General features: G+C 44.0%; 1 protein-coding gene across 7 annotated transcripts; it reads right to left on the bottom strand.

The window, feature by feature from the left end:
- Positions 1-494: 494 nt before the first annotated feature.
- On the bottom strand, positions 495-23397 carry MOSPD1 (motile sperm domain containing 1). Of its 7 annotated transcripts, XM_087860211.1 has the most exons (8): positions 23278-23397; positions 17406-17671; positions 16494-16703; positions 11437-11694; positions 11251-11326; positions 9256-9473; positions 4527-4685; positions 495-2496 (listed from the first exon to the last, which is right to left on the bottom strand). In XM_087860211.1, exons 4-8 carry the CDS (start codon positions 11588-11590, stop codon positions 2465-2467), a joined length of 639 nt encoding a protein of 212 aa, XP_087716337.1. In that variant the 5' UTR covers positions 11591-11694; positions 16494-16703; positions 17406-17671; positions 23278-23397; the 3' UTR covers positions 495-2464. The 7 variants fall into 7 exon arrangements, with proteins under 7 accessions (XP_087716337.1, XP_087716338.1, XP_045645495.1 ...); XM_087860212.1 differs by lacking the exon at positions 16494-16703; XM_045789539.2 differs by lacking the exon at positions 17406-17671 and having other exon boundaries at positions 23278-23386.
- Positions 23398-26362: the final 2965 nt, after the last annotated feature.

The raw sequence follows: 26362 nt of genomic DNA, 5'->3' as shown, positions 1-26362 counted from the left end.
GTGATGGGACGGGGTAACTGGGTGCTGGACTTTCAGGAGGGCAGTGATGTCATGAGCACTGGTGTTGACTGATGAATCACAGGCCTGTACCTCTGAAACCAATAATACATTATATGTTAATTTTTTAAAAAGCTAGGTACAGCATAGTACATAGAACAAGCTACCATTCATATATAAAACCATAAAAATGAAAATACACATTTATTTCTTTAAAGATTTATTTATTTGACAGAGAGAGAGCACAAGCAGGGGGAGTGGCAGACAGAGGGAGAGGGAGAAGCAACTTTCCCCCAACCCCCAGCGGGGAGCCTGATGCGGGGCTCGATCTCAGGACCCGGAGATCATGACCTGCACCGAAGACAGACGCTTCACTGACTGAGCCACCCAGGCGTCCCAAAAATACGTAATTACATAAAGAAACAATGGAAGCATATTTAAACCAACAACGGTGGTCACTGGAAAGGGCCTGAGTAGACGGGGAAGGCAAGCAGTAATTGTTTTTTTTTTTTTTTTACTGTATACCTTTTTCTTTTTTTAAAAAAGTCATCTCTACCCCCAATGTGGGGCTCAAACTCACAACCCAGAGATCAAGAGTCGCACGTTCCACCGACTGAGCCAGCCGGGCGCCCCTGAATAGCTTTTTATAGTTGATCTTTGAAGCACGTGACTATTACCTATTCAGAAATTTAAACAAATGAATTCCCCTGGTACATAAGGAAACCTAAGACATTTTAGCTCATATATTTCCCTTCTTATTTTTCCTGTTGAACTCACAGGACTAGGAGACACCTCTAGGACACAGGAGACTAAAACGGAGTTCCTCAGAGGTAACCAGAATAAAATGTGTACATCAGTGTGAAACTGAGGCCTCCATTTTCATTTATTTTTTAAAAGTAATTTCTGTCCTCTACAATGTGTTATCTGACACACCCACACCCACACACACTCGCACGCACATGCACTCACGCATACGCACGCACGCACACACTTGCGTGCACACACAGCGGACCTGAAACGGACAGAGAAACAGGGATCGCTGCTGAACATAATTTTTTTTTACAAAGTTTAAAATAGATTACATTTCTGTGCTGTTCAGTCATTACACAATGTACAGACATGATCCATTTAATGATTTATCTTCCCCAAATTGTTAAACAATGAGGATTTTCTATGAAAGAGGATACGTAAACGCTTTCGCTTTAGAAGCAAAGTACGATTTCCTGCAAAATCCAACCTCAGGCATACATGTTGTGTTTATGTATACTCCTTGAGAAGACTACAGTAGCAGTGCATAAGTTCGTTCTATAGAAAGATCTGGAAGACGATTTTCAAGAGACTCAATGCATTGTGCTGTCAGATAAAAATCCTAAGTCAAAAGATCAGTTATTATGACAATTAACAGCTGAAACTGCATATATATGTTAAAGATCAGAAGAGGCTATAAAGAAATGTAAATAGTTGTGCTTTGGGGGCTTTTTTTGGTAAAGTTGTTTTAATAAATAGAAACTTACAAAATGTCTCAGTGACTGATATAAAATAGACACATATCAAGGATTTTCTATACTTGGCTTAGAGTTGAAAGGTGAAAAACATCTCCACATACAATACCCGGCCTCTGGTAATCCCAGTCTGGGCTAGTTGCTGACAGTCAGGCAAAGGGTTAGGAAGAAATGATAAAGTGATTTTTCTCCTCCTATTAACATAAAGCATGATCCTGAGGTAAAGCCAGGGTGAACCAAATCCCTGAACAAGCGCCTCCCTTCCTTTCAAAGTCTTAGACCAAACAGAGGAGTCGTGCTGCTTCTGTGAGGGTTAAAGAAAACCCCAGACGCTTGGCGTCTGGACCACAACCTACTCTGTAGTTCACCAGAGGCATCAAATATGTCTGGTCCTCCGGGAGATCCTAGCATGATCCCTCCACACTTTACACTTTTTTCGTTCTTTTTTTCTCACCCTCCACACATTAACGGCAAAACTTACTTGAGAAACACCATGGCAAGTGTTTATAATGACAAGAGGACAAGGTATAATTTACATAGTAACATTGATGTTTGTAGTTAGGAAATAAATGTCTTTTTATGTTCTGGCTGGTCAGTTTGCTCTTTCAGGCGTTTCACTTGGAAGAACATATGACCTTAAGAATCAAAGTGAATTAGAAAAAAAGATGAGAAAATAGCAGATGTTTTAATTAAAGTCTCTTGTGCAATAGCTTTAGGTATAAAAAGAATTTCTTCAAATAATTTCCTAGGTGTCACTCAGAAGCATCCTTGCTGTCTGTAACAGAGTGTGCTGGAGTCCTTCCAATAAAATTACAGAGTAATTTAAAATATATATTATACTTTTGTAATTATGGTAAATCACTCAATAGTTTGTAGCATGTTAATGGAGTGAAAGAGAGAGAAAAGGCAGTCCACATTCATATTTGCAAGATAAATTTACTTCAGAAGTCAACTGAATTCCTTGCTCATGTTCTAAGTATAGCCATTGTGATAAGACCTGAAAGAAAAAAAAATTGCAGAACAGTTAAAGCCACGCACTTTACAAAATCTTCCGTTCAATAAGCAATTGTTTAGATCTCGATGGACAAATAAAATACAGCACACAGACAGGCACTCTAGCAAGAATTCAAAGTCAGTTTGAATTTAGTTGATATTATACAGAAGAAATCCAATTTACAGCAATGGGCAGTCACGGGATAGATTTAATTAAATCACTAATGTCTGGCCGTAGCTAATTTTTTAACCATCAAATATACCTCCCGCTTGATCCGGTCACATCAGCTATAAGACGCGACATTTTAAAGTGTCAGTAAAGCCAGCCAACTTCATCAAGAAAAACATGTCGAACCTATTTGTATCCCAGGGCTCTAGGACCACAAAGAGACACAGGATTCCTTCTGGGCTTGTCTCTTTCGAAGAGACTCCATACATAAAACTGTAAAAATTTAATCATGTAAGAATATGCTCAGTCCTAAATAAGTGGTAAAAAAAAAAAAAAGTGAGTGATAAAGTACTGAGGAGAACAATCACGTAAGACCAGGGCAGTCAGAAAAGCTGCCCCAAAAGGTAAAGCTGAAATAAGCCTAAACGACGGACAGGAATGATAAAGAACGAGATCAGCAGGCATTTCAGGAGCAGGGACGGCAAAGCGAGACAAGGAGCTTGACCGGACTCCCCATGAGCTTTTTGGGGTCCCTAACGAACCTCCCAGGCTGTGATCAAGGATTTACAGAGGGAATCGGCGAGATGAGATCGGCTCAAAGAGGTCTCAGGGTGGAGAGCCTCAGATGCCCAACTACGGAGTCGTACTTCCTTCGGGCCTACGGGGCATCCCTGACGGCTCCCGAGAAGGGAGTGGCGGGGGAGAAACCAAACCAGAATGGAAATTCATCTGCCAGCAATGCAATGGAGCATTTGGCGGGGGGGGGGGGTTAAAATAACGGATTGGGGGGGTGGGAATAGGAAGAGAAGGGGCACAGATGGAAGGTAGCAAGTCAAACTGAGAAGACAATTTTGAAATTTAAGGGGAGCATAGGGGCGCCTGGGTGGCTCAGTGGTTTAAGCGTCTGCCTTTGGCTCAGGTCATGATCCCAGGGGCCTGGACTAAGCCCCGTGGGGCTCCCTGCTCAGTGGGGAGTCTGCTTCTCCCTCTCCCTCTGCCTCTCCCCCCTGCTCGTGCACGTTCTCTCCGTCCAATAAATAAGTAAAATCTTTAAAAATAGTAAAAATTTAAAAAGAGAGCATACCAAGGAGTACTGAGAGAATACTGAAAAGAGTTGGCCTCTCAGGAGAGGTGACAGGAGACTACAAAGACAGTCAGTCATGACTGGAACCCTAATCCCTGACACATGGCAGGGACTGAGTCACTGCTTGTTCACTTTAACTAATTACAAGATTTCAAGCGAGGATAACTGAAAGAAAATCTGGGGACTGGTTTAAAGAGAAAGGTTCACAGTGTTAAACAAGGCTGCACTGTCCACCTTTATCACTGTATGCACTTTGTCTCGGTGTTTCCCCAGGATCAATTCCTAGAAGCAGAAAATGCTGGATCGTGCAATACACGCATTTTATACACGCTTTATACCATCGCAATTCAGCAAAATGAAAACAACTGGCTACGGTATTAGATGCTAGATCCATAAGCCACAAAGAACTCATCGTAGGGGCGCCTGGCTGGCTTAGTCAGTAGAGCATGTGACTTTTGATCTTGGGGTCGTGAGTTCGAGCCCCACGGGTGTAGACAGGACTTAAATAAATACATTTAAAAAGAAAAAAAGAGAGAGAACGAAACGTAAGGCAAAAATTAAATCTTAAAATGCACTTTACCTCAACATGTGCTTTTGAAGCAATCTTACCTGTTTCTCTAAACAAACAAACATAACAAGCAAACAACAAAAAACAAAAACACAAAAACCCCTAAACCAGCCCCAGTACCGCCATTACCCGTACCCACGTGATACCACCACGACCACCTCCAGGCCTACACGCGGCCCACACATGTCCCGCACGCAGCTTCGGCACACTTACCTAAGATATAAGCAGCCACTAATTTCTGATTCACACTTAAGTGGAGGTAGAGAGGCACGAGCGATTCCACATCCCCCAGCGTAGGAAGCATCAGAGCTGCAACGCACACCACTCCCAGGAGGACGACTAGTAAGCTAGGTCCTGAGACAGCTCTGTTCTCTGTAAGAAGACAAAAACTCCTGAGCCTGCTTCTACAAATGCCCCAAGACCAAAGTTCATTCGCATGTACTGTCTACCACTCACCAGGATGCGGGTTTTGTCTTACTCCTCTGACTCTTTGCCCATCATTTCCATGCCATAGGGACGTATCTGCTGGACTTATCTGGAAGCCCATAACTTCTCTGAGTCATTACAGAATGGAATGTTGAAACGGCATTGTGAGGTAGCAAGTTCCTACCGAGAGGTCACCACCCCTCCCCTCCCCCCACCTCACCCCAATGAGTAGGAAGAATTCAAGCAAGCAGCATGTGTATATGTTTATAAAATATACAAGCAGAATTTGTAAAGAACGGGCTAGAAATAGAAATTGAAGTTCTGATAGTTTCTTCCTGGACCCCAATGGGTGGCTTCTGTCTTCCGCCATTTTGGAGCCTGCTGCCCTCTGAGAGCATCTGAGGCAGACAGGTTTGGTCCTAATAACCGTAGCATCCTGCTACTATTTTTGAAAATAGTTAAAAGCAGCAGAAAAGCACTACTTGAGGGTTTTAAAGCTACCTTTCGGGGCACCAGGGTGGCTCAGCTCAGTCATTAAGTGTCTGCCTTCAGCTCAGGTCATGATCCCAGGGTCCTAGGTTCCAGCCGGTGACAGGCTCCCTGCTCAGCAGGGAGCCTGTTTTTCCCTCTCCCTCCTGCTCGTGCTCTTTCTCTCTCGCTCTCTCAAAACACATAAAATCTTAAAAAAAAAAAAAAAAGCTACCTGTGAAAACTCTTGTCCCCTGCTCTCTTCCACTTACAGCAAAGAAGGAAGCAGAAACAATATCTGGCAAGTACTATGCTAAATGAAATAAACCAGTCACAGCAGGCCAAAGACTGCATGATTGCACTTAACATGAGGTATCTAAAAAACAGTCAAACTCAGAACCAGAGAGAAGAACAGTGATTACCAGAGACCGGGGGGTATGCTGAAATTGGGAGTTACTAATCACGGGCATAAAGTCTCAATTAAGCAAGGCCAGTATGTTCTAGAGCCCTGCTGTACAACGCCGTGCCTACAGTTAACAATACTGTATTGTACACGTGAACATTTGTGAGTGGGGTAGATCCTGTGTTAAGCGTTCTTACTACAATAAAAGAAAATTTTAAAAACATTATCAAGCCTGCTATCCCACAGCGCTCGCTGTATGTGTGCCATATTCATACCCGAGTTTTTAAGAAACCCGGTAACAGCATATTCTGTCAGACAGCTTTTCCCACTACCCTTCTTTCATTAAAAGGAATAGCCAACAGCAACACAATCTTGTGTTTTATTAATGAAATAACACTGTTCATTTTATTATTAAATGCAGCTTTTCTAAATTATTAATACCTTAGCTGTTGTGCGAAGTTTAATTGAGCTTTGCCAAAGCCAGAGAGGTGAAAACAAATTCAAATTTTATAGTGATTATTGCTTGAGACAAAACAACAGCATAAACACCTAAAAACAAGTCTTATTTTGGTGAGTAAATGAAGTATCTTTGCATTTACATTTGCTGCAGACGTAAGCGTTAAGGCAAACATTTACTTGTGACAATAAAGAGAATTTCAAGGAATTTTCAGTATTTAGAGAAATTCCAAAGACATTTGCATCGATGCTTGAAATTTTTCAAAGAGGAAATGGCTTTTCTTCTGATACTCCAAGACTGTTGTAAAAATTTTATACAGCTATAGAAACAAAGGTTCCTTATCGGTCTCACTGTCCTAGAGAGAACCCTGTTAAACAGCTTGGTACAGAACCTTTCAGATTTTACAAACAGTCACATAAACATGTAAAAAAAATTTTTTTAACATAAATGAGACCATAATATGCATACTGTTCCATAACTGTTTTTTCCTCTCAGAAATATATATGAGCCTCTTTCCGTGTCAATGTATAATCATCTATCATTCTATCAGATCCTCGTAAAAAAAAAAATGCCTGCCTGGCATCGCACCTTATGATTATTCATAATTTAATCCAATCCCCAACTGATGGGCTTTTAGGTCATTTTCAATCTTTTATTATTATAAACAATAATAGAGTGTAATTTTCTTAAGCCAGAGGGCACGGACTCAAAACATTGCCTAGACATAGCAGTTCATTAGTAATGTAATTAAGACAAACCCAGTAAGATTCAGCCGCATCTTTTCAAAACAACTTTTTAATAACCTGGGCTTTGGTATTTTGTTAAAGTATGCTCTGTGGGTTTGTCTTAAATTTCTGTTAAATTAAAATATATATATATATATATAAATGTACTTAGACACATAGACAAGGTCTGGAAAATAACACGGAACACTTATATAAGCAGATCTGTTAAGTGTGTGGGATTGTAGGTGCTGTTTTCCTTTTTGAATGTTACTGCTATGGCTTTTATAGTACAATCAACTCGAGCAGAAATTTCTCATTTTCCTGCCTTTAGATACATTTATAAAAATACATTTATAAAATCTGAATCTTTCACGATCTAGCCTCTGACCGTTTTCTGCCAAGTTCACAGAACCTCACAACACTATCTAATAATCACTTCTCTAAAGGGGTGCAAAAATAATGACATTTCAAACATCCCCCCAAACAATCTCGATTCGTTTCAACATTTTAGTTCAGAGACGCTTAATGAAAAACCACAGAATTTTACATACTGGAAACCACACATAATTTACTATTCATTTAACAAACAGAAGCGACAAATACCACTTTGTCCGCATAGACTAAATCAGGCACCGTTAGTACTCTATTAAAGAAGACAACTTTCCTCAGTTTCCCGCCACGTGATTAGAAACATGGGGGTAACTCCCGGCACACTGGACATGTGGGCCAGGACTTCATATGGGGCTCTACTGCGGTATTGCTCCTGCTCTGAGGAGTGGCCAGAGCCATGGAAACCTTGTAAGACAAAGCAAAGCAATCCAACGGACCCTACTGGACGAGAAGTCCAGCCCTCCTGGTGAAACCCACGCACACACTAGTCCGCGCTGGGCACGCTGCCTATGGCCGAGGATGTGAGACTTAAGGAGACAAGTAAGGTGCCTGCCTTCATTGGGCTTCCTGACAGGGATGGCTTAGAGAGGGTTTCTCCCCAAAACAGAAATCACCTCATTCATTTACCTACTTCGACTTTACAGTTAGAAGAATTCTCTAATAGACTTCAGATGCCAAAGGTTCACTGTCCAAGGAAAGTAAGAATACAATGCTCAATTAATATACACTGTAATTATTTAGCCTTTTAGGATGATTTTCACCTGAATTCTAGTAAGTTTTAAAATAAAGGGAAAAAATATATAAAACTAAACTTTCAATCCTTATTATTGGGGGGGGGCTATTACACTGGTCTCTTACATACAGAAATGAGCCGATGGCCATTTTCCTTTAAATTACGAATTTAACATCAAAAACCAAATACTCATTACATGACTTTTCTTATTCTAGAGGAGGCATCTTAAAGGGGGAATCTTGCATTTCCATAAACACGTAGAAGCCAACTTCACAATACTGACTGGAGATCAAAGTGACATTTACCAGAGACTCTCTTTCAGCTTCAAAAGATGTAAATCTGGTCCTACTGGTCAATAACAGTTGCTGAGAAGAAGCAATCTACTGGCTACTAGCTAGTCCCTAGTCTTGGTATCACCAGAAAATCTGGGCACTCCATACATGGACGGAGAAGACTCTTGCCCACAGTAAATCAAAGAGGCATGACTCCCTGTGTTACCCAAATAAACACTGTAAGATGAACAAACTGATAGGGATCTGTGAATTACTGTAATGACAAGTAGATTTGTTTTTAATTCCTCATAGATAGTGTTGCAATTTCAAGGACAGCTGCTATCACATTCATATATCACTATCAAAAAGTTTCCATGTTTTTCTATGGAAAATTTTATCTTCCTCCTCTTATAATGGGGTTGGAAGGAGATAATGAGACGTTAAGAGGGAGGAGGAATGACGTCCAAAGAGTTGAACACGAGGATAGTGTCAATGTTGAAAGAATATATCATAACACTTCTGAGTATCTAAGCTGGAAGGAAATGAGGAATGGAGAGGGATTCAATTAATAGCCCACAGGGGATATTATAATCTACTTAGTTTAATTAACTTCAACTTTAATGAGATTTTTTTTTTCAAAATAATATGAACAGTGCACCAAGCTTGGCCTATTGCCAAACACAATCTCTCTCCTTCTTCGAACTAATTAAATGAGAAAGGATACGGGAAAGTCACAGAAACAAAAGTATATAATTGCCAAATTGTGCTAGCCTTCAAAAGTACAGGGGGCTGCATTCTCGGGTCGACACACTTCACAGGCAAGAGCAACACTCGCCCTCTCCTTACAGCCTCGGCGGCCGAGAGCTCCTCTGCCCATTTCAAGTCCAACTCTAGGCCTCTTGCTCGATTTTAGGTACCTGATCTCTAGTTCGGTTCCGTTTTGAAGTAGTTAATTAGGTGGAAAGTGGCAGATCATTTTTCTAGTAATGATTCTTAGCTCCCTGATGATTTTCCAGTTAGAAATGCGTTAAGAGCGCCAACGGGCTTTAAAAGCAACCCCAAAACTACCTGGTTGAAAGGACTGCTCAAAAAATAAACTTTCGGTTAAATGTTCCTTTATCCTTTTTTCCTCTTCTTCCTTCTGTTGTTCTTTTGCAGATGGGAGAAGAATAGCCACAACCTCTTTCCTTCCTAAAGCCTTCCTCTGGCTTTGCTCGGAAACTTGGAGGCGGAACTTGTCTTTTACGCCATAGTGACAGGATTGAACATCTCTATGACGGATCACACTGAAAACATTAAAAAATAAATGCCGTTTAGGTTTCTGGGGGCCCGTCAAACAGAATTCAGCCTGAGATTTCATACAGGAGAGTATTAACTAACTGTAACCAAATGCTCAAATATAAAGTTACTAATGATGCTTAAAAAAAAAAGTCACAGCATAACCCAGAAGGAAATGGGTGATTCTAAAATATTTGATGAAAACACATACTCTACAAATAGAATAAAAATCTAAAGTAAAAGAATTATAGGTAAAAAAAATTCCTTTGAGCAGGACTTTTTTCCCCCCTTGAGATCTGCGGGCAGCAACAGTTACCAAAGTCTCGTGGATTTCTACTGCTGCTTATTGTCGTGCAAGTAAGAAACCTCACCTAGCCTCAAAACTGAAAGTCCGTGCTCGCAGGTAAAAACAAGCAACTGAGTAAGTAAGTAACCAGTATGACCAATGCAACAGAAGGCTAACAATATACTTCTGTCTTCCTCTGAAAAGAGTATAAAGAACTCGCAATTTTACGAGAGCGATCTACAATTCCATTTATCTTACTTCGTTCTTAATAGAGAACACAAACCAATTAGGTCAAAGATAACACATTTATTTGGCAAGAGACTGCATTTCTTTGGAATCGTCCTTGCTTATTACGTATTGAATGAAAATCAAACGAAACCTGTGAAAACACGTCCTCCAAAGATGCATCATTTTATGGCTACGGGAGGATGAAAATGTATTCAGGAGAAAACACTTCTGTGTCTCATTGTCATAGGTTTAAACAATTACAGTTTACTTGGTAGCTTAAATTAAGAGCTGGTCAATGAATCCATCTGGTCACCACTAGCTCTAAAGTGAAAATTAAATATGAACAGCTTGAACAAACAATCGTTTATCTGACACTTAATTTCTGACGAAATTATCTGGAAGAGCTCAGATAACACACTTGCTTCCTGTTTGTAGAGATTAGCTTCCAGGCTTATTAGCCGAATCATTTCAGATGAACTTACATTACCACTGTTCTGTGAATGTAGTATTATTAGTTTCCCAAATATCACTATACTAGGATGTTCCAAAGAAAGCTAAATTCTGTTATAGCTAGAGAAATTTAAAGGAATGAGTTAGAACTTGACCTTCATAAGCGATCCCACTATAACTACGAACACGGCAATTGAGGAGATGTTCACGGAAAATTAACACACAAGTCAGCTCCAGCATCGTGAAATATTACTAAGGATTTGGTCAACCTGTTGAGAATCTTAGGGGCTTCTTAAAAATTGTGACAGACTGGGGCGCCTGGGTGGCTCTGTCGGTTAAGTGTTTGCCTTCAGCTCCGGTCCTGATCCCATCGTCCTGGGATCGAGTCCCCAGTCGGGCTCCTTGCTCAGCGGGGAGTCTGCTTCTCCCTCCGCCTGCTCTGCCCACCGCTCCCCCTGCTTGTGCTCTGACAAATACATAAATAAAATCTTTAAAAAAAATTGTGAGGGACTGGGGCGCCTGGGTGGCTCAGTCGGTTAAGCGTCTGCCTTCTGCTCAGGTCAGGATCTCTCTCCAGGTCAGCTTCTCCCTCCCCCCGCCCCCGGCTCATGAGCAGTCTCTCTCTCAAATCAACAAATAACCTTTAAAACACAATAAATGAAATTTTAAGAAGAATTGTGAGAGACTAAAACTTCCAGCAAAAATTCAAGATGTAATAAATGCCGAAAGTGGGAACGGCTTCAAGACGAGATCCTTTTCAAGTTAAACACATAAATATTGACACACTTAAAACATGTTACCAGGAAGGGATTTTGACTTACATGTCCACACAACACTGAGGCTTTACTGCACCTGCAGCATCAGCGACAACATACTTATTCGGAGTAGTACACAAAACTGAAAGAAAAAGTCACAATGGCCATTAGTGTTTTTTAAAAATTAGTTTCTACACGTAAACAATTAGTAGGGACTAGTTACAATCCATAAAAGAGACCTGGGAGACTCACCTTTGAACTTTAAGGCAAACTCATAGGGGTTATACAGAGTCAACACTTGCTTATGTGTTGACTGGTCATCTGCATAAAATATTAGCTCCGTGGGAAACACAAAAACAGGAAGATTTCCTTCCACTAACTCTGGCTGTCTTTTTTGTTGATGCATTGGCACTGAATCCCCCTTGCTGCAGCTTCTGTTTTTACAGTCTCAAATCTATTTTGGACTTTTCTTAAGTCAGTTAGTTAAAAACTCCAAAGCATTTTGGCAATCTAGAAAGAGAAGAAGAGAGAAGGAAATCGAATGACACCTGTTTTCATTTGCTGTCCCTCCAACAAAAAGCATGTTCAGCTTGCATTAAAATAGCTCCCCAAACCATTTAAAGAGGCCTCTGGACTTTTCCTCGTGGCTTACTTATACAGCTTGTTCCAAACTATGCCAAGAAATTTACACATGCTCCTTTCACACTCAAGATTTCAACCTATGATAGATTACATAAATACTAGAATAAAGAAGTCTTTCTACCTCGGATTAATCACCCTGTTTCAAAGAGGTGAGATCAAAGGGCCATCACTCTTTTTAAAACCTCGGATTTCTTAAAAAGTAGAATAAATTAAGTATTGTCACATTTGATCTTATGTGAGCTACTCAGAATTCTCAAAGGCTAAAAAATAAAAAAAATAAAAAAAACAAAGTAAGTTTCCATGAGTTACGGGAGAAAAACATGAGACTTACTTTTACACTCATTTCCACAATGCCTTAGTTACTGCCTTCTGGGAGCACGGGTGGGAGAGTTTTGTCCTTTTTTCTACCAAAAACCCAAGACAAGCAAAAATGTCTTGAAAGGAAGCCGAATATCTAAACTTGTTAAGGAGTCCTTGGGAGTTTTCGATGAAAATTCCAAGTCAGTCCGTAGGCAAGTGGCTCTGTGCCTGCCCCTCCTACATCGAGCACACAGGCTCCAGGAGAACTATTTTCTTCCAGCTTAGAGACCTTTTGGATTCCTTGTGGAGTTCTTGACTATGTTGTGAATAGCTGGAGCTAGCAGAAGTCTGACAGGTGTGATGTTGCTGTGTTTATTTCCTAATCTAATTTTAATCAACAACATTCTTATTTAGCGAGCATCCTACGAATGTGGCTTCTGAAAATGCAAAGCTAAAACAACATGATCCGAGAAAATGTCTGATTTCCACTTTGTAGATGACACCTTTAAAATAGGCCATGCACCATTTTCTACTTTGTGTTCAAGCTCCCACACCTTCAAAGAGCAATATAACACAAGATTGAACTGTTTGCTTTTACCAGCTATCAGGGGCTGCTGTGCGACTCTGCTTGAGGCCCTCCCAGCTTTTATCAAGTAAGATACCGTATAATCACATATGCAAATTTTTATTTTCTTTCAGCTGAACACCTGTTATAAGCCAGGAACTATGTCAAGAGCTGTGCGGAGATACAAAGACGAATAATCCACAGGTCCTGCCCTCAAAAGACTCAAACTGAGGGGCGCCTGGGGGGCACAGTCGGTTGAGGGACCGACTCTTGGTTTCGGCTCAGGTCACGATCTCAGGGTCGTAAGATCGAGCCCCGCATCGGGCTCCCTGCTCAGCGGGGAGCCTGCTTCTCCCTCCCCAACCCTGCTCATGCTCACTCACATGCTTTCTCTCAAATAATTAAAATCTTTTTTTCCTAAGATTTTATTTATTTATTTGACAGAGAGAGAGAGACAGTGAGAGAGGGAACACGAGCAGGGGGAGTGGGAGAGGGAGAAGCAGGCTTCCCACTGAGCAGGGAGGCCGATGTGGGGCTCGATCCCAGGACCCTGGGATCACGACCCGAGCCGAAGGCGGACGCTTAACGACTGAGCCACCCAGGCGCCCCTCAAATAATTAAAATCTTAAAAAGAAAAAAGAAAAAAAAAGGCATATACTTCTGGGGGAGGGGCACAGGTAGGAAGGGCATTCTGACCGAGGGAACAGCATATGCCAAGGCACACAGATGTGAAGGTGAGGCACAACGCTGGCAAGATTATCACCCACGAGCTGTCCCAGATCATCACGTTACTTCCTATCCATGTATTTTACAGGACCCGTGCATGCAGCTCATGACAGTGTTGGGCTGGGGTTTGGGTTTTTTTGACTGAGCTAAAAAGGGCCTACTGACATTTTCATTAGTAATAACATGTAATATGTGTATTGTTCATAACAGATTGCAAACTTTTTATTAATTACATATACTGAATTAATTAAGACATGCAATGCTTTTAGCACTTACTGTAGGCCAGGCAATGTTCTAAGTGTTTGCTGTTGTTATTAAATTAGGAAGAGACAGAGACAAATAAAGTCAGCAGGCCTCCCGCCTGCAGTCCAGCATTTCTACTCTAGCTAACGAACTCTCCACTGTAATACAATAAGACTAAGATTATTCTGAAGAGCATCTGATGGAATCATTCTAATTTTGAGTTTTTATTTGCCACATATTTCTTTCTTTCGCTAAGGGCCATACACATTTCTATCTGGATAATGTGCTCTCAGAAGTCTGGTATATTTTTCTCAACAGAAAGTAATTAGCTCTATTACTTTCTTAGTAAGCTTGGCTATCAGAAACACAACATCCGAGTTTGCCATCACTAAATAGTATTCAACATCTCATTCTAAAACATTGTTAGGATGGGAATTTAGGGGCGCCTGGGTGGCTCAGTCAGGGAAGCGTCTGCCTTTGGCTCAGGTGATGATCTTGGGGTCCTGGAATCGAGGCCCGCATGGGGCTCCCTGCTCAGCTTCTCCCTCTCCCTCTAATCCTCCTTCCCGTTTGTGCTCTCTCTGTCTCAGATAAATAAATAAATGCTTTAAAAAAGAAAAAAAGGATGAGAATTTAGCTTAGGATAAAAGGTGGCATGGCATCTCTGATTTCTGGAAAACAATTTAGTCAATAAATGGTAAAACCGGGCATCCACCTAGGGAAAAAAAAAAAAACTAAATTTATCCCCTATTCCTTACAAAAGTCCAAAACTTTATTAGGGTAAATTCCAAATGGATCAAAGTTTTAAATGTAGAAAAAGAAAACTGTAAAACACTAAGAAACCATGGGAAATCTTTTTCTTTTCTATCTGAGGCTTTCTAACCATCAGAAACCAAAAAATTTTCATAAATTTGACTATCTAAAAACTCTTAAAACACTGCTTGGCCCCCAAAAAAGAAAACCATCTAGGCAAAGCCAAAGAACTTTTTCAGTCACAGGCCAGGTCTACTTTCCCTACTAGATGTCGAGGAAATACAAATAATATGAAAAAGCACTCATCGTAAAAACGAGCAAATGCTACAATATTTTCTAGAAAAGGACAAACTGTTTTTAAACTTCCCAGAGGACGGAGAACTGCACTCGCAAGAGAAACACAAACGAAAGCTGCACTGAAATACGTGTTATTACTCGCCAGATTGGCGAAAGTCAACAAGTCTGAGAGCACGTGGTGGGAGGCACCAGGCATGTTCCTACCGTGGCCGACAGGGCTATAAATTGGCGCGCTGGCTCCACCTGCCACAAGTAAACACACACGTCCTCGGGTCCAGAGATTCTACCTCTAGGAATTCAGCCGGCATAAATATCCCTCTTGTGTGAAATCCCGTACGTGGAAGTGTTTTAATCCTCAGTCCCGAGGAGTAAATACAATGATTTATGGGAGGCACACAGAACAAAGCTTGGCACGCGACAAGGGTTAGCTGTTGTCAACAAAGAGTGGAAACAGCCCAAACTGTCCCTTCATAGAGGGGGTCATGAGATAAAGGAGGCCAGAGCCATTCGCTGGGAAGCCGTCAAGAAGAAAGAGGAAGCTCTGTGTCATGTAGGTATGGACGGACGGGCAGGTGCAGGGCTACGCGAGAAAGGCAAGGTACATCGCGGAGTCGAGTACGCCACCACCTGCGTGGGAGAGAGAGGGTTGCCGGCCCCGGGTAACCTCCGGAAGGATGGCCAGGGCTGCCCCTGGAGAAACTAACTCAGCGGCTAGGGACAAGGGTGGAAGGGCAGTTTCCTCTGGATACCTTTTTGTATCTTTTGAATTCAGAACCTTATGAACACCTATTCAAGAGTTTTGGTTGTGTGTGTGTGTGTGTGTGTGTGTGTGTGTGTGTGTGTTTAAGTCGAATTAAACAACAACTCCTCCAGGGCCTAATTTGGAAAAGGTGCCAGTCTGGAAACTCAAGAAGGAATTTAGAAACAATGTGTGAAAAATCTCTGTTAATTGCATTTTCCAATTCATGATCTGTTAATAACATGGAAAGCCTAAAACGATGTGTTAAATGCCATGATTTCAATTCTTTAAAATCATTTTAGATGCAACAGAAACTCATTACAGTGAGAAAAACAAAGGTTTAAGAGGACTTGCAAACTGAGGGAAAGGTGCATCTTTTTGTTACCAAGGAGCATGACACGGTTTACACAGCTGACTGGGAAGTCAAAATTAACCACACAGAACAAGCACTGAACTCGCTTCCAGCCTTAAGGGGGAAGGTCGTTGGCACAAGTCAGAGTAGAAATTTCGCTAGCTTTCCATAATGGTTTCGTAGAGAATTCGTATTCTTTTCATTTTGAAGCTTTCTCTTTACGAGTTGAATACATACACATTTCCCCAGGAATTGTGAATAAATAGACTGTCTATCCCCCGGTCACCGTTAACGACGGGTTTCATCCATTTTGTGCAATTTATTCTTTCTTTTTGTATCCCTGTTCCCATGTCTCACTTATCCCATGCCTCCTGAACTCCGAATTAGCACCAGGTCACGGGAGCAATATTAGAGATTCTGCCCGCAAACATAATGAACCGGGACACCTGCCTCTAATGGATGGTTTTCCGGAGACCAACACTTTCTCTTTGCTCCTGTCCGTACTGCAAAATGACAAAAGTGCAAACATTCTGGGGAGAGATTATATACTAAGCCAGTAAAACCTTACTCCAAATCGGTTTATGAGGTTGCTTTCCAAAAGTCAAACACACACCAAGTCGAAGAATGTGAGCTCCCAGCCCTTCTCATTTTACTTCTGAGGAAAGCAGGCCCAGGATAGTTAAAGGACTTACCCAAGGTCATACAAGGTGCCGGTGGCAGATCTCTGGTCTCCAGACTCACACTTCCCTATACGGTACCATTTCCTCCGTGTCTCATTTCAAAAGTCCTGCCTGTGATGCTGTCACACTGTCACACATGCCCTCGTCTCTAGAAAGGTCCCTGCTTTTCCAGGAGAGTTCTCAAAGGATGATCCAAAATTCAAGTCTTGATACATGTGCTTCCTTTTCCGTTTTTATAAAGAAAAACAATGGAGAGACAGTTTCACTTACTAAGACGGGCGTGCTTTCTGTTCCTGATTATGAAAGACCTACGGCTGTCAGGAACCACCCGTGACAGCACTAGTAACCAAGGTTTATCTCCTATTCTACCTCTCCGGACACCAAAACGTCCCTTCCTTCAACGCCTCCTTCAGATCTCCCCTTCGCCGTCCTCCTCTACTTCTCTCATCTACACGATCTTGCTACTTTTATTACATTATCTTTTAACGTACTTACTGTAGTGACTGAATATTCTGGCATTTGTTCTGTGTGGATTCATTTGGACTCCCCAGACTTCAAGCATCATGCCATATTGTTTTTCTGTGGGGTTTTTGGTTTTTTCTCATCCTGCGCAGACCCAAGCTCGGTGTTAGGCACTTAGCACATACTGAGCTTATCGGCTTGCCTACAGGTGTTGACAAGTAACGGTTCCCTCCATCAAGGAGCGTGCCCCTTCCTCACGGCTGAACACACGTTGTCCATGGAAGACAGGTAAGGGGGCCCAATTAAAGGGACAGTCAATCTATGGGAGCTGCTTACCGTGGGTCGGAGTAAGTGGAGAACAGAGAAGCCGCACTCCCAGCTGCCGCTCCCCACCCCTCCCGTTTCCCCCTCATCATTAGCCCTGGCTCCTCAGTGCCCAGCTGGGCTCCAACGTAGCCCCACCTCACAGGGACACAGTGCCGCTGGGAGCTGGTGATGCGGGAGCCGCCTTGTCCTTTCCCTCTGGACCAAAGGCACAGAAATGCAATCGTGAATGAAATTTCAGGGGGCGCCTGGGTGGCTCAGTCATTAAGCATCTGCCTTCGGCTCAGGGCACGATCCTGGGGTCCTGGGATCGAGCCCCGCATCAGGCTCCTCCGCTGGGAGCCTGCTTCTTCCTCTCCCGCTCCCCCTTCTTGTGTTCCCTCTCTCGCTGGCTGTCTCTGTCTCTGTCAAATAAATAAATAAAATCTTTTAAAAAAAGAAAAGAAAAGAAATTTCAAAGAAAATCTTATGTGTGTGCACCACCTTGTGACCAGTTTGCAAACTACTCTCTCTCTCTCACACGCACACACGCGCACCTACACACATGAAGTCCTCACACTTTCCACCATCAGTCCAGGGAGACCAGGACCCCAAAATGTGATCATTTTGTTTCCCTCACTTTAGATTGACCATAAGAAGGAAGAGATCAGACTCCGAGATAAATGGGAGTTTCAATACCTTTGCTCACCACAGATTCAAAATGGAGATTTAAAACAGAAACAAAGCACTTTGAAAGCATATTGTCATTTGCCCTCCCTCCTGCCTTTTTTTTTTTTTTTTTGGAAAGAGGCTGCAAGAAACTCAAATGAGATAAGTGGTCCTTGGGGATTCTGGTGCTGAAGGAGTTTCAAGCCTGAAACAGCTAAGGACATCTGAAGTCCAGATTCCCCGGAAACGGGTGACCCATCTGCTAGGTCACAGTGCACCAGCTCCTTACTGCCTCTCCCTACCTCTTGTGTTTACTCTGATTAGAGTTCCCAGCTCCACCTCCGGGCCAGCTCCCTTTTATCTGGGCACAAGGACTATCTCCTTCCTCCATACTCGGTGTGGTCTGCCAATGGCCAGTGAAATACTGAACAGTTAAGAGCAATAAGTTCTTCTGCTTTAGTCTATTATTCAACCTTCCCATTTCATCGGCTCTGCTCTCTTCCTCTTTAAATCTCCAGTATGGTCTATTAGGATTTTTTAATGGCTGGTATAGTCCTAAAGTCAAGTCTTTCAGGGGCCGCCTGGGTGGCTCAGTCGGTAGAGCGTCTGCCTTCGGCTCAGGTCATGATCCCAGGGCCCTGGGACTGAGTCCCGCATCGGGCTCCCTGCTCAGCGGGGAGCCTGCTTCTCCCTCTTCTGCTCCCCCTGCTTGTTCTCTGTCAAATAAATAAATAAAATCTTTTAAAAAGTCAAGTCTTTCGCAAGCAAAGTTCTAATGTCCACTTTATAGGTTCAATCATTCGTTGTGCAGTATTAGGCCTTTTGGTTTCTACACGCTTCCTAGGTTTTTCATGTAAATTGATGTCTTACCAATGGGACTGACCTGCTATAAATAAAGTGATGACAGGCTATTATCTATTCAAGAAGGAAAAGTTGAGTAGTGTACATTTTAAGATTTAACAAAAATAAGGATGCCCTCCAGCAGCATCAGTTTTAAAAGCATTTTTCTTAAAACTAGTTATTTCCCATCTTTGTTTCATAATATCTCAATGTCTTCAGGTATTTCAAGATGAATGTGCGATTCTCAAAGCAAAACCCGTATGAACTCATTACATGAAATACATGTTGTGGACGCCTGGGGGGCTCAGTCGGTGAAGCATCTGCCTTCCGCTCAGGTCATGATCCCAGGGGCCTGCGCTCAAGCCCCACTTTGGGCTCCGTGCTCAGCGGGGAGCCTGCTTCCCCCTCTGCCTGCCGCTAACCCTTCTTGTGCTCTCTCACAAATGAATAAAATCTTAAATAAAATAAAATAAAAAATGAATACGTATGTTGCTACCTATGGCCCTCTCCAGAGTTTCAGAATCACAAATTCATTCACGGAACATCAACTGGGCACTTATTATGTGCTAGGCCCTGTGCTGAGGAATATGGAGAAAAGATGAAAACATTGTCTCAGCCCTTGAAAAACAGTCTAGCAGGAAAAACAGATATACATGGTAATTAGGATATGATGTGACAAGTGTTAAAATGCTGGCAGATAAAAAAGCTCTAGGAGCATAAAGAAAGTGCCAGGCTGCCTTAAATAGGAGTTTGCAGTAGGAGTGGAGAGGGGGGTGAATTCCAGGAAGAAGATGTGTAGAAGCATGAAAGGGACTCTTAAGATGAGCTCTGGCACTGCACATGGTTAAAAAATAGGCTGTATAGAGGAGTGGCGAGAGATGGTGAAAAACCCTGGAAGCCAGGTTCGGGGGTGGAGATTTGCTTCTGGGTGCCAGTGATTCTCAGAATGTGGTACCAGACCAGCAGCAGCAGCTTCACCTGGGAACTTGCTAGAAAAGCCAATTCTTGGGTCCCAGGCTAGACCTGCTGCCCCAGAAATCCTGGGGTTGGGGCCCAGTCATCTGTGTTTTCACAAACCCTCCAGATGATTCTAAGGCATACTGCACTTTGAGAACCACTGCGATGGGGAACCTCTGAAGGGTCTTAAGCGGAGAAGGGACTGGAAGTAGGAATCTCATTGCTGCTGACCAGTAAGTGCAACACCTGACTCCAGAGGAGTGACAGGGAACAACCAAGTCACCTTCAAATCAACGTGGCATGAAGAAGTGAGGGCCTAGATGAAGGCAGCAGGAAGGGAGAGGAAACCAATTTTAGAGCTGTTTTACAGGTGGCCCAGATTCAATCAGGTGACAGGATCTATCCATACAGAGGTGTGACTGCAAGGGTTTTCACATAAAAGCTGTAACCTTGTCGAAGGTAACAACCACTAGGTGTTTTAAGAAAGGAGTGTTCCACACGGTCCCTAGAAAGAGGGGGGAGATGGAGCACAACGTCTGTGTTTCCATAGTGTCAGAAGCAAAGGGAACCCCGGGCTCATCCACGAATCTTCTGGTCAGCTTGGCAGTTCGACTTCTCACGGAAGTTAGTCAACTGGCGCTCATATTAACATAAAAATCTTTTGTGAGTTTGGTTAGTGTGAATCAGTCCTTGAGACTGACAATTTCGGGATGTGCTGGCAAAATGAAAGCTCAAACGCTGCAGAGCAGAAAAAGGGCGCTGGTCCTGGGGATCTAACCAACGCACTGCCAAGGCGAGACCCTGCTAGAGCCTTCTTCTCATCCTAACTCATCACTGGTCACATAGCCCACTTTATTCAGGAAGAAGCTGGGATGAATGAAAGAATCACTCCAGGGGCACCTGGGTGGCTCAGCCGTTAAGCATCTGCCTTCGGCTCAGGTGATGATCCCAGGGTCCTGGGATCGAGCCCCGCATCGGGCTCCCTGTTCAGCGGGAAGCCTGCTTCTCCCTCTCACACTCCCCTTGCTGGTGTTCCCTCTCTCTCTGTCTCTGTCAAATAAATAAAATCTTAAAAACAACAAAAAAAGAATCACTTTGTACCATGCCCTGAAGGTTAAGAAAGTCGGGTGTAACTGTTCTAATTTTGGAGGCAGGATTTAGCTGAGGCAATCTTCAATTTCCTGATCAAGAGGACAGAGGGGCCCAGGTCAACCCATATGGCTAATTTACCTAATGAGAATTCTGCAGAGCACAATCCCTATTCCTCTTTGGATTCTGGCTCGCCTGTTATGGACTGCATGTTCTCCCGGCTGACACCAACAACTGGACTTATTTAACCATCTCATTTTGTCCAAGAGTAGTTCCCAATCAAAAACTGCACTATTTTACGGAATTGGAGAGCTATAAGGGACCGTGGAGATTAAAACAAAACTTTTATATTATAGATGAGGAAACAGAAGGCCTCAAACAGTAAATCACTTCATCTATTTATTGTAGGGCAAGATTCTCTAGAATATTCCAAGGTGGCAAAACAAGATTCAGAGCAACACAGATCATCTGCCCATTTAAATTTTAGACAATATTTTAAATTCCTCTATCTTCCACCTTAAACATACTAAAAACAGAAAAAGAGTAGCAAATTACTCACTTTATTGGGCTACTGGAGGATGGGGAAGCTTTTCTTGTAGTTTCTTAATTGTTTTTCAGGAATTAGAGTAAGGGGCACCTGGGTGCCTCAGTCCTCTAAGCATTTGGCTTTTGATTTTGGCTCAGGTCATGATCTCAGGGTCATGAGATCGAGCCCCACCTTGGGCTCCATGCTGGGTGTGGAGCCTGCTTAAGATTCTCTCTTCCTCTCCCTCTCCCCACACCCTCTCAAAAAAAAAAAAAAAAAGAAATTAGAATTAAATGTCAAAGCTTCAGGAGAAAACAATTAAAAATAAAAAATTGGGGAAGAAAATGTGCACGGAACAATTTAGGGGGAGAAACATGCATTATTTTATAAGCTATTTGTTCTGTTTTTGGTCCTCACCTACAAAGGGGTAACTATACTGAGTATTGTCCATTACATCTAATTATATATTACATGTAAAGGGAATCTGTCACCACCATCCCTTACAGACTTGAGAAACTCCAAATTTTCAACTATCCTGGTATTTGAGTAAACCTTGTATTTTGAAAGTTCTAGAAATGCTTCAAAAACTATTTTAATCTTGTATCCTGTTTGAATATGTAGACGTGAACAACTTGAAAGGCACATTTGGCCCCATTTCCTGTTTTCCAAACTTCCCACTGCTTTCTACCACATATACATGTAATCTAGAGGTTGGGTGTCCACTCCCTGGTTAATATCCTGTATACAGCATTTTATAGGCAGATTTCCAAGCACTTGAAGGAAACATGGACAAGATTTCCATCAGCAAGAATATATTAAATTCCAGGTGTGCCCTGGCTGAAACAGTAGACTTTCCCCCTTCTCTCTGGAATTCACATTAAGAACGCAGTGCATTCCGATAGAACAGGACTGCTTTTTAGGCACGATCCAAAGCATCCCATTTTCCATGTCTGCGTTCATCTCTTTATCTCCCTCAAAGGTCAAAAATCCGGGACCGCTTTCATTTAATATGTTGCCCTCTCGCTCCCCGAGGTGAGGTCTCTTGGATTCTACTGGGGCAGAAAAGCAACTTCAATCCCGAGAGGGCAGATGTCACTTAACTTTACCCAGAGGGGAAACCGCGGAACAAGGAATAAGGGCTGGAGGGCAGGAGAGGGAGTGTGAAACGGTCTGTCCTAGGACTGGAGCTCCACCTGACTGGGGCCCAGCCTTCCCAGCCTTCGTCCCCACACCGGCCGGCTCCATGTGAAACCGGTCATGTGAGCCTGTTTACAGCCGAGCAGCTGGTGCAACCATCAGGATCCGTGCAGAGGTCCAGGAAGGGGGACGGATGCAGGCCACGTACCCCCTCCACCCCCGGCCACTATTCCACGAAGGCGTTCGCTCTCCCTGTCTGCCTCGCCACCCCACTTTCACCACCCTCCAGCCATCCCGGGACGCCTCGCTCCATCCCCGCCGATTTCCTTCCAGTTGCTCGCCGAGGGGGAACGGCTGGGCTGGGGGAAGGAGTGAGGGCGAGGACGGTGTCACCCCGAATGGAGAGTCAGCCTCCCTCCCCTATAGCCCTCCTCGCCACATCCGCCAAAGAGTTGTCCCTGGAGTCTCATCCCCGGGGCAACCGAACTCTGCCGGGCGGGCACCGGGACGATCCCGAACCTGCTGCCTCCGCCCGGGCACGGGAAAGGCACGCACGGGCCGGCCGGACCCTCCGGCCGGGCTCCGCGGGCGACGGGGCAGCTGACAGTCACAGATGGGGCAGAAAGCGCTTCATCTGCCCGCTCCCCACCTCCCACCCGCAGCCCGGCGCCGCCGAGCCCCGCCGTCAGTCACAGAGCCAAGCGCGGGGGCTGGGTACAGCTCAGTCCCTGCGCGGGGTCTCTCGGCAACGTAACTTCCACGTCTTCCCGAAGTCGGAGGAAGTGGGTGACGGGACGGTGGGGGGACTCTCACCTCGGCAACACCGGCTCCTCGGAAAGCAGCTGCGACTGCTCCTCCGGTCCTTTGTCAGCGTCTCTAGGCTGCACTGCCTGCTGGGATACGGGAGGACTCAAATGCCACCTCTCTCCGCCCTCGAGGATGAGCTGCGGTTGGGGGTGGGTGGGAAGAGGGAGAAGAGGTGGAGCCGGGGGCGGGGCCGGGGGCGGAGCCTCCTTCCTGCCACCTGGCCTCTCGGGTTTCTTGCTTCTCCGAGCTCCGAACTTCTTCCTGACGTCCAGGACCTGTCCCTCCTCTCTCCTCTCCCCTCCCCTCCTGCCGCCCTTGGAGGAGACCGGAGACCCTTACGGAGGGTCATCTCTCTTTGCACTTGTCGGGCAGTCACCCTCGATTCCCTCCCCCTCCTTCTTTCCCTAGGCGCGCGCACACACACGCACACACATACATACAGTGAGTACCCAAAGCTAGTTAATTCTACCACCGAGACACATCTTCTTAACCCCCTTTCTCCACTCCCTCCGCTGTGCTACGGGCACTGTGTAGGCCCCGTGACTTTTTGCTTGGAGCTCCGCAGTAGCCTCCTGGTTGGGCTCTCTGCTTCCACTCTTGCCTTTGCGCACACCATCTCCCAGACGGCAACCGGCAACTGGAGGGATGTCTGTAAGATGTACAGGTGACCTCTTACTTTGCTGCTTAAAACCTTTCAGTGTCTCAGAAGTGCCTGCAGTCCCTCAGCATGGTATAGACGGTCCTCTGTAAACCTTTTCTGATGCACCCAATACTCTAACGCAATAAACTAGGCCTCCCTGGAGGACAGGGGGACCCCCGGACCACATTGCCTGCCCCAAATACTCCCCCTCGAAAGGAAGCGGCACTGTCGGTAATGTTCATAGGCCCCTTGAAATAGCATTAAAGATGGAATACTCAGAATTAAATGTCAACGCTGTTCAGAAAGGCAGAGTAAGGTGCGGCTGCCACAGCTTCCCTCCCTACGAGTAGAAGGCCCAGAGAATTCTCCTCGACTGCCCCATACGAGCAATGGGCAGCCAGATCTCCCTTGGGCTCGGGCTTCTGATGCCTTTGTTCATCGATTCCCTTCTCTGTCTTTGGAATACCTACCTGTCTTTCGAGGTCCAGTGGAAATGCTACTTCCTCCAACAAACCTTTCAGGATCTTCCATGAGAACTATTAACTCCAGCTCCGTCACCATAGAGCGTTCCTTATTCTGCTCTGCAATTCTTCCTGACTTAGGTAATCACTAGCTGTGCATTAGGTCTTCCTTTCTCTCCTACCTAGACTAGGAATTCCTCAAAGTGACCCACGGCTGCCAGCACAATGCCTAATCCAGAAAAGGCATCAGTATAATTGGATGAAATGAAATCCTTCGACTCCACTGTATGGGAAGCCCTAAGCAGGCCCAGAAAGGAGCCCAAGCCAGGCTTTACTAGGACATCTTCATCTTGGCCCAGCCACATGTCATTTTGCAAACAAACTGGTTAGACAGCAGAGCGTTGCAATTGCAAAAGGCCCAAACCGTGTACTTCCCTTGCAGGTCAGACTGGTTTGTGTTATAATATGTGGTTGTGGAAAATGTAACTGGTACAGTTCACATAAGAATCCAGTGTAGACAAATTTCATGGTGACCCAGAAAATAACCGAGTCTCTGAAGGCAGAAATGTGTCCTCCTTTGGGAGGCTTTGGACTCCTCTTTGCCTCAGGCTACCCTTGGGCTCCATAGCCCTTCAGCCTGTGTGTCCTGTTATGAAGTATTCTTTTGCAAAAGTAGGCATCTTGCTTTGTGTTGTTCTTGCATCATTTAATGTGTATTTGTTTTTTTCTCCAATTATATGACAAGCTACACTCTGGCAGGTTTCCTCATCCCTAAAATGGGGACAAGAATCCTTGGCCTATCCAGTTTACTAGGCTTTTAGGAGGTTCTAATGTGGTGATATTTATAGTGTATGTGATAATGTAACTATAGGATGCTCTTCAAACGTAAGGTCTGTTTTATTATTAAAAGCCTTTACACTCTACTACTTAGGTATGTGTGTTTGAGATTCCACATTAGGAAGCAAAGCCTTCATTGCAAATTCCTGGGGGTAATGTTTACCTCATGGATTCCCAAATTGGCCTGACGGGAAGAATCACCTGGAGCCCTTGTTAGAACATTCTCAGAACCTCCCCAGACCTACTGAATAAAAATTTCCAGGTAAGATTCTGCTCCAACAGTTCTAAAGTGTAGGTTTTTTTCTATACCACCGGAACAATTCTCTGACACTGTCCTACAATTCATCTCAATTCTGACACTGTTGTGAAAATTAATACAGGGAAACCTCACTAAAATGGAGTCAGAGCATTTGGCAGGGGCGGCTCTCACACCCTACCCTCGTGATCCATTACTGAACCAACAGGAAGAGAAGGACCTTGCAGGTGGATACTGCTTTACTAGCCCAGGAGGAAGAAGGAAGGCTTCCTCCTCCCCCAGCAACAGCCCAGCCAATGAGAAGCCACAATACTTGCACCTCCCAGTTTATTCCAAATGCATTTCTTGTTTACAAGAGCCCTCCCAACTGCCCCCTTGCCTCGATAAAAGAACCTTCCAGTCCTTCCACCTCTAGCCTTGCCTATGGTTTTGCCATAGCTTCCTTGTCCCAGGTTGCAGTTCTCTGCTATTCTTGAATAAGCCCCCTTTTTGCTGGTAAAAATAATGGGTAGTTTTATTTTTTTAAGGGTAACACTATCTACCTGGAGATAGCATCGAATCCCCCGGGGTAAGGGCTCTGTCCTACAAGACTGCCCTCTGTTTCAGATACCAATCGCCAGTACAGGTTGTTACCTATACTTCTTATTAACTGGCTATAAATCAAAGGTGCCTACGCCCCGCTCCTTGGGTTCAGTTAATTTGCTGGAGCAGCTCACAGGACTCAGGAAACCAGTTGACTCACTCAATTGCCAGTTTCTTACAAAGGATGTGAAAGGACACATAAGGAGAGGTCCCGAACAAAGGAGCTTCTGTCCCTGTGGAGTTGGGGGCCCAGCATGGTGACATGTGGAAGTGCTCTGGTTCACCAACCTGGAAACTCCCCGAACCCTCTCCTTT

This window comes from Ursus americanus, chromosome X (assembly GCF_024610735.1).
Source record: "Ursus americanus isolate L20-20 chromosome X, mUrsAme1.1.p, whole genome shotgun sequence".
In the NCBI taxonomy this organism is placed as follows: Eukaryota; Metazoa; Chordata; class Mammalia; order Carnivora; family Ursidae; genus Ursus; species Ursus americanus.
Note: the sequence above shows the minus strand (reverse complement) of the source record. Positions and strands in the feature narration are given on the sequence as shown.

What these genes read in the sequence shown, in the direction of transcription:
- MOSPD1 (XM_087860211.1), bottom strand. Translation starts at nt 11,590, where the DNA reads ATGCATCAACAAAAAAGACAGCCAGAGTTAGTGGAAGGAAATCTTCCT. An exon ending in CCTCAGTGTTGTGTGGACAT is followed by an intron (nt 9,474 to 11,250) that starts GTAAGTCAAAAT and finishes TAATGTTTTCAG; the next exon opens with TGTGATCCGTCATAGAGATG. An exon ending in AGTGGCTGCTTATATCTTAG is followed by an intron (nt 2,497 to 4,526) that starts GTAAGTGTGCCG and finishes TTTTTCTTTCAG; the next exon opens with GTCTTATCACAATGGCTATA.